The 14,492-nt window shown below is 44.3% G+C and overlaps 1 protein-coding gene across 1 annotated transcript in view; it reads right to left on the bottom strand.

Annotated features, from left to right (window-relative positions):
- Positions 1–14,492, bottom strand: part of RBPMS (RNA binding protein, mRNA processing factor) — a 74,996-nt gene that overhangs the window by 40,598 nt on the left and 19,906 nt on the right. The window contains 1 exon segment of the mRNA XM_081845584.1: positions 1,859–1,936. Within this exon segment, the coding sequence (XP_081701710.1) occupies positions 1,859–1,936 (78 nt within the window).

Below are 14,492 nucleotides of genomic sequence, written 5' to 3'. Positions count from 1 at the left end.
GTGTGTGTGTGTGTGTGAAGAAACCATGAGGATAGGCAGAAGCTGAGATAGGTGGGGCAAGTTCCTGTCCCAGATTCCCTATCCAGGTGGCTTTCTTCTTCTCATGGGGCTCGACCTCCTCTCTTGCCCTAGGGATGCCTTCCCCTCCGTCTCTGCTTCCAAAAATCCCATGCTGCCTCTCCATTTTCAATTTCAGCCACTAGTTATGGTAGTTCCTGCTCAAATTCGTTCTTGACCTGTTCGCTTCCAGGCCTGTTGCGCATGGCAGGCTTCAGGCTTTCCCTCTTTTCTAAATGTGAGGTATGCTTCTTAGGCATGCAAACAGGTCTGACGGAAGGGTGGGGATAAGAGTAATAGGTCACAAAGCCACTGGTGGTTTTCTTAAAGCAGCGGGAATCAGGGCTATACTTCCATGCAAATTCTGCAGTGATGGGACATTTGCGGTGCTCCCTGGAAGCAAAAATAATACTTATGGGATGTTAAAATCATTACAGATTATGTCTGTAAGACCCAGAAACTCAAATTCAGTGAATCTATAAAGGTAAAGGTAAAGGGACCCCTGACCACTAGGTCCAGTCGTGTCCGACTCTGGGGTTGCGGCACTCATCTCACTTTATTGGCCGAGGGAACCGGTGTACAGCTTCCGGGTCATGTGGCCAGCATGACTAAACCACTTCTGGCGAACCAGAACAGCACACGGAAAAGCCGTTTACCTTCCCGCCGGAGCGGTACCTATTTATCTACTTGCACTCTGATGTGCTTTTGAACTGCTAGGTTGGCAGGAGCAGGGACCAAGCAATGGGAGCTCACCCCGTCGCAGGAATTCAAACCGCTGACCTTCTGATCGGCAAGTCCTAGGCTCTGTGGTTTAACCCACAGCGCCACCTGCATCCCTTCTAGTGAATCTATAGTCCAATTCATTTTCTGTCTGAAAATGGGACACGTGCTCATCTTGACTTTGATACAGAGGGAAAAATAAAAGTAGTTGTACCCCAAGACACACCAACTGCTGGGAAGAAGGTACTTCAGCATTAGCTAGCCAGATTCAGTTTGCTACATACATAATGCCAAGACACTAACATGTACTAAGGAAGTCTGGAGTTGGGACATTTTTACATCCAGTAGTTAAAACTTGGAAGATGGGGTTTATTTCCTGAGAGAAACCAGCACTGCAACAGAAAATAAACCAGGCTGGGCAGCAGGAATTCTGTTGCCTGGACTGGGAGCTGGGGGACTTCCAAGGAGCAACCAGGAATACGCATGTATGCTTGCAGGAAGCATACATAAGTGTGTTCATATTATTACATGTTGCTCAGCCTTCTTATGAGTCCTTACTCCAAATCCCTATCATCATTAGAGGTTAGCATTCACAACTTTAAACCCTGATCACACCAGTATGCTATTTATAATTACTCTACTCATGGGCTCTTGGCCAACTTTCACTTCATGGGAAAGTCACTGTAGCCAAGTTTTTATTTGAAATAAGATATCATGATAGACTGCATCCCAACCTTTTTCAAAATCCAGATACTGAGGAGCATCGTCTGAATTTCTGTCTGCTACTCCAGAAGAGGCAATTACCGTATTTTTCGCTCTATAACACGCACCCGACCATAACACGCACGTAGTTTTTAGAGGAGGAAAATCCGTAGGCATGCCACCCGTAGGCATTCCCTCCATAACACGCACAGACATTTCCCCTTACTTTTTAGGAGGAAAAAAGTGAGTGTTATGGTGCAAAAAATACGGTACATATTATTGCACCAATTTACCATTTATAACAAACAGGAAACGAACCACAAGTATTTACATAAACAAGGACACTGGCACTTCAGTTCCAAGTTCAATAGCAGGGTACCTTGAATGGTCTGAACAACAAATAGAGTTCCCGGGGCTTGATGTCCAGAGGCAGGCCGCTGACAAATAGCGTTCGTACCTTTAACAAAAACAAAAGCAAAAAGGGCACACGTCAAGAATATTAAGGCAACTTAACCTTCGTTTTTTTTAAAAAATGAAGAAGTTCCAAATAGTAGTTTCTTCAACCTTTAAAGTCTGTTCACAAAAATTCATAGCCTACCTGCCCAAACATATCTTGTTACCTGTATATGACAAATCAACAGGAAGTGTGTGTAGAGTGACCTAAACTCTTTATTTACAAAAGCTTCCATCTCTGAGCACAAGGGATTCTTTCTTACTACAGGTGACCTGGAAGGTCTAAGCCTTCCTTATAAACACAAATATGAAAATGGCTTCAAAGTCATCAGATGGCAATGTTTCATTTCCCCAGCCCTGTTTGTTAATTTCAAATAATAACTCCTGCTCATCCTGCAAGATTTTTAAAAAAACCCAACAGCATTACACTGATACTAAAGCAGTTTCTTCTGCACTGGAAAGAGAGCGTTGGTGGATCACACCCATATTTTGCTGCAGTCGTGACTTCAAGCTTCTCTCAACAATTATTTAGCCAGAAATAAATAAATGTTTACCCATTAAAGCAGCATTAACCCCCCACCCAGCTTTAAGCAGATGACTTAAAAACGATCGCCAAGTGTTGGCATCCTTGCAGATGCATATGAAGTAACGCAGACTTCTGCAAATCCGGAAAATTTATACCCATAGTAAATGGTAAATTGCTCTACCAATGTCTATATCCGCATGCAAAGTTACTTAATAATGCTTTGCAAGAAGAAAATGTATGCTGCAATCATGTACTCTGTTTCAGAAATGGCCTTAGCTCAGAGTATCTTTGAGAACATCTCCCACAGAGGGAAACCTCCCTCTAGCCAAAGAACATCTGGGAGACCCTGTTCTGCATACAGCTCTTTATGAAGTCAGTTTATGGGCTCCTGAGATAGGACTCTTATTTGTGGTGCCAAGAACTGCTTCATGTCCTCTCCAGGGAGGCTTGCCAGGTTATCCTTCTTAGCACTCAGAGGTCTGGTGAAAATCTACCTATTCTATCAGGCTTTAAACATCTAAGTAACTTCAGGTCCATAAGCTTGTTAAATAATGCATAAGCTGCTCCTTTCAAAATACGTTTTTCAGGCACAACTGAGCCAGAATCTCTTCATTCATGTCAGGCCCTAATGAACAGATTCCCTATACACCAGTGTGGTCTCACATTTTCATTTCTCTCTCTCTCCCCCTACCGCATCTAACCTTGTTAAGTTATTTTGGACTTACTTGCATAGGAGTTACCACATTTCCTCTGGCTTTGGAAATATCAAGAAAGCATTTTAAACTAGAATTTAATACGATGTTCCTTTTTTGGCTACACACAGGGCTTTTTTTCAGCGGGACCTCACCAGAGCTTAGCTCCGGCACCTCTCAGGTTGGTGCCATTCTAAGAGAACAAGGGAGAAGGAGAAGAAGAGTTTGGATTTGATATCCCGCTCTATCACTACCCTAAGGAGTCTCAAAGCGGCTAACATTCTCCTTTCCCTTCCTCCCCCACAACAAACACTCTGTGAGGTGAGTGAGGCTGAGAGACTTCAGAGAAGTGTGACTAGCCCAAGGTCACCCAGCAGCTGCATATGGAGGAGCGGGGAATCAAACCCGGTTCACCAGATTACGAGCCCATCGCTCTTAACCACTACACCACACTGGCTCGTGGTGAGCTCCAGCACCTCCTAGAAAAATAGCAGCAGCTGCAAATCACCTTGAGTTCTACTTTTCTTTGCAAGGCTCTCATACGTTTTTATAGATAAATAATGAAAGCTTCCTATGCCAAGTTACAGTGTTTTGCAATGTTTCTACCCTATCACTTGCACAAAGGACCTGCTGTTGTTTAAGAAAAAAGCCGGCTGTCAAACGAGTCCTCTGTTTAGGGCTCTGTCATCAAAAAGTACTCCCAGCCTGTTTCCTGGTGTTATAATTTCCACGGGTTGCAACCAATGTTTTGAATCTACTGTACAATCTCCCTTAAGTTAGGAATGCAAGTTTATTCCAGACTCATAAAGGGCTGCTCAAATCTGACTATGCAAGATAAAAGTGCCCAACTGTTGTTTGTCCACCCCTATGCTTCACCAAACTAAACATTAATTTTCTGAAGCGTGCCAGAGGTCCTGAAGGATTAGGAAGGCACTGATCGGCACATTAGGCAGAATGTTTCGGCCTGGCTGGTACTGTTTCCCATTAAGAGATATGTGCTTGCTTCAGCTTTGTGAGGAAACCAGTACGAGTTTGCCCCAAAGCAATGTGCTGCTTTTGATTCAGCAAATATGAAATGAGTGCCCACTCAACAGCCTTCCACCCTATTTTTTCCACCTCTCATAGTAGGAAGAGGAGGAGAAGTTAACAGCTACTCTTTTTCTAATATGTTCCGGGGCAGAAAGAGCTCTACTGTCTACCCCAACCAATCAAAAGTTGGCCAAAGAAAGTTTCCTGACCAGGATAATGTAAAGGTAAAGGACCCCTGGACAGTTAAGTCCAGTCAAAGGTGATTATAGGGTGATCTCGCTTTTCAGGCCGAGGGAGCCAGTGTTTGTCCACAGACAGCTTTCCGGGTCATGTGGCCAGCATAACTAAACCACTTCTGGCGCAATGAGACACCATGATTTGTGCCAGAGCACATGGAAACAGTTTATCTTCCCACCACAACGGTACCTATTTATCTACTTGCACTGGTATGCTTTCGAACTGCTAGGTTGGCAGAAACTGGGACAGAGCAATGGGAGCTCATCCCATCGCGCTGATTTGAACCGCCAACCTTCAAATCGGCAAGCCCAAGAGGCTCAGTGGTTTGGACCACAGCACCATCCATGTCCCTCTGACCAGGATAACATAGACTCTGACCCCAACATCCCTCTCTCTCTCTCTCTCTCTCCAACATACACATAGCTCTCTAAACAGACATCACCAGCTGTCCTGAGACTCTGCCTTTTGCCAACTGTAAAGATAATCATTGAGGATTCAGTAGGACATAAAAGAGACCTCACAGAAAGGCACTTTGATGGCTAGAGGCAAAGGATTTTGTCATCCCAGACGTCTGAAGGCAGTTCGATAGAGAGAATGCTGCTTGTGGTGTGTATGCTGTTACAAAAGTTAGGTGCCTCCCCCTCTCTCCGACGAGCGGTGGCAAGTGTCCAGGGGGTTCCAGGCACTCACCCAGGGTCTGTGTTCCTTTGCAGAATTGAGACATGGCAGAGACTGTTGTAGCTTTAAGAAACATGGTTTGCTCACCTATTTACACCTTCATTCTGCATGAAGGGAGTCCAGATCTTACAGCGTTTCAAGAGGGGATTGTACCCCACAGCACTGCAGTCACAGAGTCCAAGGCATCTCTCCCAGTCAGCTTTCAGCCAGCCTGTCCAAGATGGATCCCAGTCCTTCTTCTCCCCCCTTCTTCTTCCCAGAACACCTTGCTAAAAAAACTTCTCTTTTCCTGTCACCTCATATCCAGTTACCCTGGCAACCTTCCCAAACCCCAGCCTCTGTTCACACCTCAGGGCAAAGGGGGAGGACAGTTCTCTTGCAATGCCAATGGCCCTGTATTGTTTCTTAATGGCCCTAGCTTGGCCTGGTCTTTTTGGCTAGCTCAGAAATTCCTCTGCAGCTCTTATTTCTCCCTTCACAAACCAAATAATCAAAATCATGCCTAATTTATATGACTTAGGGGTCCCCCCCAATCTATAACAATACTGTTTCCACTTTTGCCTCTGTGAAGATAGGTTTGGTAAGTATTTGTACATTCAGTCCTCCCCCCTTTAACACCTTGTTTGATCATCAGCAAGAGAAGATTGTCCCCCATCTCCTGCCTTATAGAATTCCTTCATCAGGGTGATATGCAAACAACAGACCAAAACAGGTTTGCTCAACAGAGGGGAGGCTCCTGACAGAAGGTGAGGACTTTTGTTTTCAGTTGGGTGCCTTTGTCTTCTCTCTTTTCTGTGCTAGTTAAGCGGGGTATTTACATTTAACTTGAGCCTACAGTTTCAGTCAGTGAACATACAGAGCACTTAAAACGAGCAACAAAGGGTCTCTTCTGGCTTGATGTAATCATGGTCCAAATAGTAAGTGACCCAAGTTCTCTTCTCTGTAAATAAATTATACAGTGCAAAGGTGAAATTCAAGCTCCATTGCTCTTTAGAAGCAAAAGTCTAGCGGCGTGTTCAATGGAAGAACACCAAAGAGAGATGAGATCAGCAATTAATAGCCTTTTAGTCAAGGGGGTAGGGATATACTCCCACACAGCTATACTTGTGTAAGCATTCTTATGTGCAGTAAGGATCCAGCCCTGCTGGCTCAAGTCAAGGAGCCGTGTCATCCGGCATTCCATAGCCAACAAGAGCCACCCACGTGCTATCACAAAGTTTAAAATTAGGACCCTCCATTATTGGCTCCCAGAACCTGGTCTTCAGGACTATGCCGTCTCCCTACACTGAGACTCCATTAGTTATCATGAAGGATAATTTTCATTGACAGACCTTTCCTCCATAAATTTGCCTTAAAATTACCCACCACTAAGCCCATCTCAAGGGACACAGGTGGCGCTGCGGTCTAAACCACAGAGCCTAGGGCTTGCCGATCAGAAGGTTGGTGGTTCAAATCCATGCGACGGGGTGAGCTTCCGTTGCTCAGTCCCTGCTCCTGCCAACCTAGCAGTTTGAAAGTACCTCAAAGTGCAAGTAGATAAATAGGTACCACTCCAGCGGGAAGGTAAACGCCGTTTCCGTGCGCTGCTCTGGTTCGCCAGAAGCGGTTTAGTCATGCTTGCCACATGACTCAGAAGCTGTCTGCGGACAAACGCCAGCTATAGAGCGAGATGAGCATGCAACCCCAGGGGTACCTTTACCTTTAACTTTTTAAGCACATCTCAGACTGTGGTTATCATGTCCGTAAGTTAATTACCCATCGTGTGAAGGAGCACATCACAGATAGGGCTATGCGATATATCGTCCAAAACCAGTTCGAAGTCCATATCACAGTATCTATCGGTTTCATTATTTTTGATCTGGCAATATACTGTGAATCATGATGCCTAGGTGTGTGCTATTCAAAAATCACGATGCGGTAAAAACCGTGAAGCCAGCCAATGCCTCTATATAGCTCCACCTTTATATAGCTGTATACCGTGATGTTTAGCTTGCGATATATCATGATGTTGAAAACCAGATATCGCCCAGCCCTAGTCACAGGTATGGTTCTGCAAGATCCATTTCTCGCACACTACAGACTGAATCAAGACACATGGTTCAGAAGTCTCATTCTACATCCTAAAGTGTCCCTCACTTGAATTGGCCTATCTTTGCTATCCCAGAAACACACATTTCAAACTACAGCCAGAGGCAGGCCAGCAACTGAAACCCACCACATGAACGGTTTCCCCCCTTTCCCCAACTCCTTCCTGAGTGTTAAACACAGCAACGTTCCAGTGCTTGAGCCTGTCAGGATTCCTCGGTTTTGTGAAGGAGTACACAAGGAATTTCAAAGCCTTCTAAAAATAATACATTTTTTTCCTACGAGTACATTTTTTCGTCCTTCACCCTCTACCCTCCCTCATCTCTTATTATTCTTTCTGGTATTAATGAGGTATTCTGGCCAAGGGCAAAGCTGCCCCCTAAATCTAGCTTTTCCAGACATGTGTTATTTTCTAGAAAGCTAAGTATAATGTTCCCTTGTCCTTAGATATCTGCCAGAAGTACAACAGAGACAGAAACAAAGACTTCAAATGCCTTTGGCTGTTTGCAATGACTTTTTTGTTATTATTATTATTTTTAAATAAAAAGACGAGTTCTTGTTTTCCAATAGATTTTCACTGAGAAACCAAGAATTTGCCTTTTGTCTGGCCTATTTTGTATAAAGTATGAGTTCAGACGTTGCCTAGGACCTTGTTCACTACAGCATCAAGCGGCCTCATATTCCACTTATTCCACTTTTTGACTCCACCAAATGTAATGTATTATACCGAAGAATAAAATTAAAATGAAGAAGACATACAACTTGGCAGAGTAAGTTAATGTTAGTAAATAACATTGGTTTTGGAGGTTTATTAAGAGATTCTCTGCAGTTCAATGATTTACTCCAATTCAAAACAAGGAAGCTAATCTCTAAACCCTTGTCAATAATTAACAGCTGTCAGCAAGTCTAAATAACCCTACATGAGCAAACGGCTCAATGGCTTCCTCTTAGTTTGGTCCTCTTCAGAGGTATCTGATATACCCTTATCGCAATGGAGTCAAACATCTTAAGAGGTTATGTTCTGCTGAAGTCCACACAAGAGTCAAATGAAAGCCAGCAAGTAGCTAGTTCCAATTATATAACTTTCCACATGCACAAGCCCCAGTACAGTGGTACCTTGGTTGTCGAACGGCTTGGCTCCTGAACAATTGGCTCCTGAATGCCACAACCCCAGAAGTAAGTGTTCCAGTTTGCGAACATTATATAGAACCAACGTAATTGTAGTCTAGATATGCATTGCATTTTTTTGCTTCTCCAGAATTACTGGGTACTGTTCTCTTCGTAAAGTCTAGTCAAAGGCATTACATGAGTATAACAGTAAGCTACAAAACTGCTTGAACTAGCTCCAGAGCAATCTTGGATAGCCACTACAACAGAGTCCTATACACAGAAGACTTCGTATTTGTGGTCAAGCTCAGGTGAAGTCATGACTCATTGGCCTGCCCCTTATATAGAGACTCAAGAGATTGCTTTCTGAAATCTTTGTTCACACAAGCAAGCAGGTACTAAGTTTGTCATGGCCTTTGGCTAGAACAATAAACTTATGAGCAAAAAAGGAAAAAGGGCGCAAGAAAACTTGCACTAGCACATGGCAGAATCTGTAACGCACACTGCCGGAATGAGCTGGTTGCAAAGATCTCCATTAAAGTTCACCAGGGGACAGTGGAAACAAACCCCTAGCATAGAGATTCCTGGGACTAAGAGAAGCTGGAGCCATGTAATCTCTTATAATTTCTTTGGCCAGGGACCAGAACTTTAGGACAAGATGTCAAAATCCCCATAAATGGAGAAAGGAGCCGATGCCAGCGCATCTGTATATCAGCACTAATCTGAGATGTTGAGTTTCCAAGGGTAATGAGCACAGGGCCAAGTCATTTTAACCTGCATTCCAAATCCACAAGCAGATACCCGACACTGTGACATGCAATGCCTGGAGCCTCTGTTTATTTGCAATATTTAGATGTGGCTTCTATTTCCACTGGTGCTCTATGGACATGAAAAGTTTTGTTTGCAAACATTTCCCTTAATGGCCTCTGCACAGTATTTGACAGAAAGCTTTGCGTTGCGAACTTCCCAAACTGAAAAGCAGCCAACTTTCTATATAAAAATAGAGAAAAAGCCTACTATAGACTCGGCATACTAGACACAGTTTGACACACCTGAAATCAGTGTGCAAGCAAAACATTAACCCTCCCTTCTGTTTAATGAATGCTTGCAGGACTGTCTTATAAAGAAAAGACCACAAAAATATTTCGTAGCCTGGCTGCCTATACATACCCATTTGTGACTGCAAAGTTATCTTTTCCCAGTTGCCTGCAGGAAATGTGCTAACATTCACGTCACAGATAAACTGCACAAGTGACTATTCACAAGCCAATTTTAAGAGACTCTTTGCCACTCTGCAAACATGCTCAAGCCATATGGCAGGGGCAACTGACATATATTTGTAGACTAAAACTTCCATCATTCTTGACCACTGGCCATGAAGGCAGGGGCTGATGGGAGCTGCGTTCCAACAACACCCCAAGGGCACTGTGTTGGGTACCTCAGGAACACAGCAACTCCAATGGTTGCTCTGACCAGCTGCTTGAAACATGGGCAAAAACATCTGCAGAAGAAAGGGAATGGAGGTTAAGCCAGAGGTCTCACTCATTTAAAGCTCTACAAAATGTATTTGGGTGGGATGGGGAAGAGTAGACAACTTACAACAACCCTATAAAGTGAGCCAGGACTATCATACAAAAGTGCAACACTGACCAGTTGAACAGCCTTGGAGACATTTTGGACTCACAGCTGTCTGTGGAGGCACAGGTAAACTCTGTGTCCAGGGTGGCTGCCGACCAGCTCCATCTGGTTCATCAGCTGAGACCTTACCTGCCTGCGCCCTGTCTCACCAGAGTGGTACATGTTCTAGTTATCTCCTGCAGGAATAAAAGGCAGAAGAGAAGAGGCATATACACCACCTTGAGCACCTTGGACGAAAGGGTGGCATGTAGATGTAAGAAAGAAAGTGTTCATTGAGCCAAGTGAGGCTGTGAATGCGGCGAACTGGTATCTGAATCAGAAATGGACCCAATAAGGAATGGAATGGAAAAGCAAATCCACACAAGGCAGATAAAGTGTTGGTAGGTGATTTAGTGGACTGGAAAGGTGGGGTTCAACCTGTTCTGAAAGGACTTACACTCCCCCTAAAAGAATTAAGTTTGCAACTTGGATACCAAATGGGCATCAAAGGCACAAAGATCCTTCCACCAAGTGAGGTGCCCTCCAGATGAATATTGGACTACAATATCCACCACCTTTGGCCATTGATCATGCTGTTGCAGATCCAGGAACACCTGGAGGACATGGCTACTCCTGATCTCCCCAGAATGATTTATGCTCTGGAAAAATCCGTACTGGACTACTATAACATGTCCTCTTTTTACAACTGTGTTCTCTTTTCTTGCAGCTCTTCCCTGCACCCCTTTAGACATGCTCAAATGCTCTCCTTTATATTATAAGAACTCTGCACAGAGAGACCTGCAGCTAAACTACATCAGTTGCAATTGCCTGACAAATCTTTTAAAAACCATGAGCAGACTATGGAGAGCCTGATTGGAACTGAGGGTGTGACGAGAGTGGGATTAAGTCTTCATTCCCAGGCCATAGTGCCAGGGGAGGGGGGAATATCAAATACACACCCAAGTTGCTATTAGCTCTGAAAGGAAAGTGCCTTTTTTTTGTTTGTTTGATGTCTTTACTTTATCTGTACAGGTGGGGGAAGGGAAATATTAACCTATGTATTTACATAGAATCATAGAATCATAGAGTTGGAAGAGACCACAAGGGCCATCGAGTCCAACCCCCTGCCAAGCAGGAAACACCATCAGAGCACTCCTGACATATGGTCAGGATTTGTTATGACTTTTTTGGTATTTTTTTTCTTTTTCTATGAATGTCTGTTTTTTGCATAACTTCAATAAAGATGTATTGGGGGGGGGGAGAAAGGAAAAGTGCCACTGGGATGATTGGGAACTTTCCTGACAGGTTTCTCCCCTACACACACGGTCTTGGATAAGCCCTCCAGTGGCTGCTATTTATAGTTTTTAAAACAGAGTCACACAACTGACCCATTTAATGTCATATGCAGTTTGGCCCCTAGACTGTTGGCAGGAAGGTGTTAGGAGGAAGCAGCTCTGCTGCTGCTGTGAATGTGTTAAGTCTTTGCAGGAAGCCCTGTGAGCAATAAATCAGGTCAGGATGGAAGTCACGCCTCTCCTCACAGGGTGCAGAGATAAAACAGAACCACTGAGGCAAGGGCTTGAGGAGGAATCAGAAAGAGGAAAGCTGAGAGAAGCAGGAGGGGAATCATCAATATGCATTCCATCCCATGCTCAGAGTGAAGAGTTCAAGGGAACAGAGCCTAGAGCCTGCGAAAACAGTGTCCAAAGAAAGGTCAGAGGTGGAAAGGATGCCGATGGAGCCTTCACACTCTGAGCACATAAGAAGGCAACAAGAAACACAGGTATTTGAGTCAGAGTCCTAGTGGCAAGTCTGTAAGGAGAAATTGGTGTAAACTAGGGCTGGGCGATACCTGGTTTTCAAAAACACGATATATCACCAGCTAAATAAAGCGAGATGAGTGCCGCAACCCCAGAGTTGGTCACGACTGGACCTAATGGTCGGGAGTCCCTTTACCTTTACCTAAATATCACAGTATCTTGTTATATGATGGAATATATATGCGGCGGTGGAGGGCCTTGCTGGGCCTCCCCTGCAGTAGCAGACGATTCTGCCATACCCCCCTACAGCAGCAAAGGGTGCACCGTGCTTCCCCACAGGAGCAGAGGGCCTTCATGCACCGCCCCCCCCCCCGGCAAAGGGTCCCACCACACGTCCCTGCAGCAGCAGAGGGCCTTGACAAGGCTCCCTGCAGCAGTGGAGGGCTTTAAAATGTAAGGAAGTACAGTGGTACCTCGGGTTACAGACGCTTCAGGTTACAGACGCTTCATGTTACAGACTCCGCTAACCCAGAAATAGTACCTTGGGTTAAGAACTTTGCTTCAGGATGAGAACAGAAATCATGTGGCGGCGGCGCGGTGGCAGCGGGAGGCCCCATTAGCTAAAGTGCTAACTCCTGGGAAGCTGTCAAGTCTCCACCTTTTGTTCACAGGTATATTGCCTTGTTGAAACACTTATCACGATGTTATTTCAATACCGGTATGCAACGATGTGGCCATTTATTGCACAGCTCTAATGGAAGCCCAGCGGAAGGGTCCAGTGATGAAAAGGGGCTCAGAGACCTTGTAGCAATAGCCACGCTATACTTTGAAATATCTATTGCTGCTCTGAGAAGCCTCTGGGTGAGGGGTGATGGATAAATATAGAGTGAATATAACAGGAGGGCTCTTAAGCTTAGCCTTCTGTCCAGCATGCTGGTTCCCCATGAGTAGGAAGATGTGTTTAGAGGCAGAAGTCGTTCAGACATAGAAATTGTGCGCTGCCTGCAGTCTGAAGCGATGAACCACACAATTGTGCTGACCATGCAGCTCGGCTCTAGAACATCTGTACCCTATTTCCAAACTTCAAAACATTGTCATGGTTTTCGATTAAAATTTCCAAGTGTCAAGACGAAAAGCCCTACAAGTATATACTTTATTATGAAACTCAATAACCAAATTTAAATAATAACAATTAATAATGGGGAGAGGGGGAGAGATGAGCATGTTTGACCGTGAGATCACAGGTACCGAACGTAAGTGCTCTGAGAACTGAGCTGAAAACAAGCCTCAAAGAGAACTGTCATCTCCTTAGCAATTATTCTTGTTTTCTTAAAAGTTGAATCTCAGGTCAGCCAACTTTCAAACCATAAAATATTATTGCTCTTTTCGTCAAGTCAATGGTGAGCTGGGGCAAGAGATTGGAGAGGGCATTCTTCTCTTTTCTTCCCCCAAGGATCTTCTTATTTGGCTTCTATATTGAAAGAAAAGTTCTATTTTTAGCTCCTGAGATCAGGAGTATGGCACAAAAGGGGATACGGACGAACTATATAACTCCTCATTTAATAAAGGTCTCAATGCTTATTCTGGCGAAGCCACAGGCTGAAGCGGGCCTGTCTGTATTTTCTGAAGCCCTCAAGATACAGAAACACAACAATGGGAATCGGAGACGTGCAAGGAGCTCTTGCTAGCCGTGAACAGATGAATGGTGGCCAAGGAGTACAGTGGCAGCTCGGGTTACATACGCTTCAGGTTACACACTCCACTAACCCAGAAATAGTGCTTCAGGTTAAGAACTTTGCTTCAGGATAAGAATAGAAATCGGGCTCCGGCAGCACGGCGGCAGCTGGAGGCCCCATTAGCTAAAGTGGTGCTTCAGGTTAAGTCAGTTTCAGGTTAAGAATGGACCTCCGGAACGAATTAAGTACTTAACCTGACCTGAGGTACCACTGTATTGTTCTGCATATTAAAATGAGGAAATACAGCACAGTGATCGTGAACCAATAAGCATTTTAAAAGATAATAAAGAGATAAATAAGCGTTGTAAGGATAACCTTTTCTCCAACTCAGATTCTAGCAAACCAGAAGTAAACACAAAAACCACGGCCTCTAGCCTGGAAGCCAGTTTCTGCTTTCCCACACTGGTGCAGACCTTTGCAGGGATTCGGCAGCAGAGAGAACATGGAACAAATCTCCACAAGTCTATACCTATGCTTCTGCTTTTTCCAAAGAGATGCTGCAGCCATTTTAGGAAGAAACCATGGAGGGAGAGGAAGAGATCACGGAGTAGCAATGTTCCCATAGGATATAATGGAAATCATCAACTCGTTATGCAAACGTTTGCCTAATGAACAGTTTCCTGGGATCACATTGTGTTTGGAAAGTGGGACACACGTGTGTCTCCATATATAGGATGCGCATATGTGCACTGAGAATGCAAATACATTAATAATAATATTAATAATTTGCCATCCTTCAGCCTAAGTTCCCAGGGCAGGTTGCAACACTTAAAACACAATGTTAAAAGCAAAAACAACTTACAATCACAAAAAACATACACCGTCCTACTCCATAATCAGTCACAAAGATATACTCTGCAGGGTATATTTGGCCTCAGTGCTAACTTTATTTTGCTCTCCCACATGCCAGGCAGATAAACCTGTTAAGTTGTGGGTGAACATATCAGACGACACAGCAATTCTTCAAACAGCTCTTGTTTATTCACAGGCCAGAACAGAACTGAACTGAAGGGTTCAGCCAGCCTGCTTATATAGAGCTCAACTACAAAGCAACAGTAACAACTTTCTGTAACTATCCAATCACTGAAGGTCA

This window comes from Podarcis erhardii (genome assembly GCF_964252035.2).
Source record: "Podarcis erhardii genome assembly, chromosome: 17".
NCBI lineage: Eukaryota > Metazoa > Chordata > Lepidosauria > Squamata > Lacertidae > Podarcis > Podarcis erhardii.
Note: the sequence above shows the minus strand (reverse complement) of the source record. Positions and strands in the feature narration are given on the sequence as shown.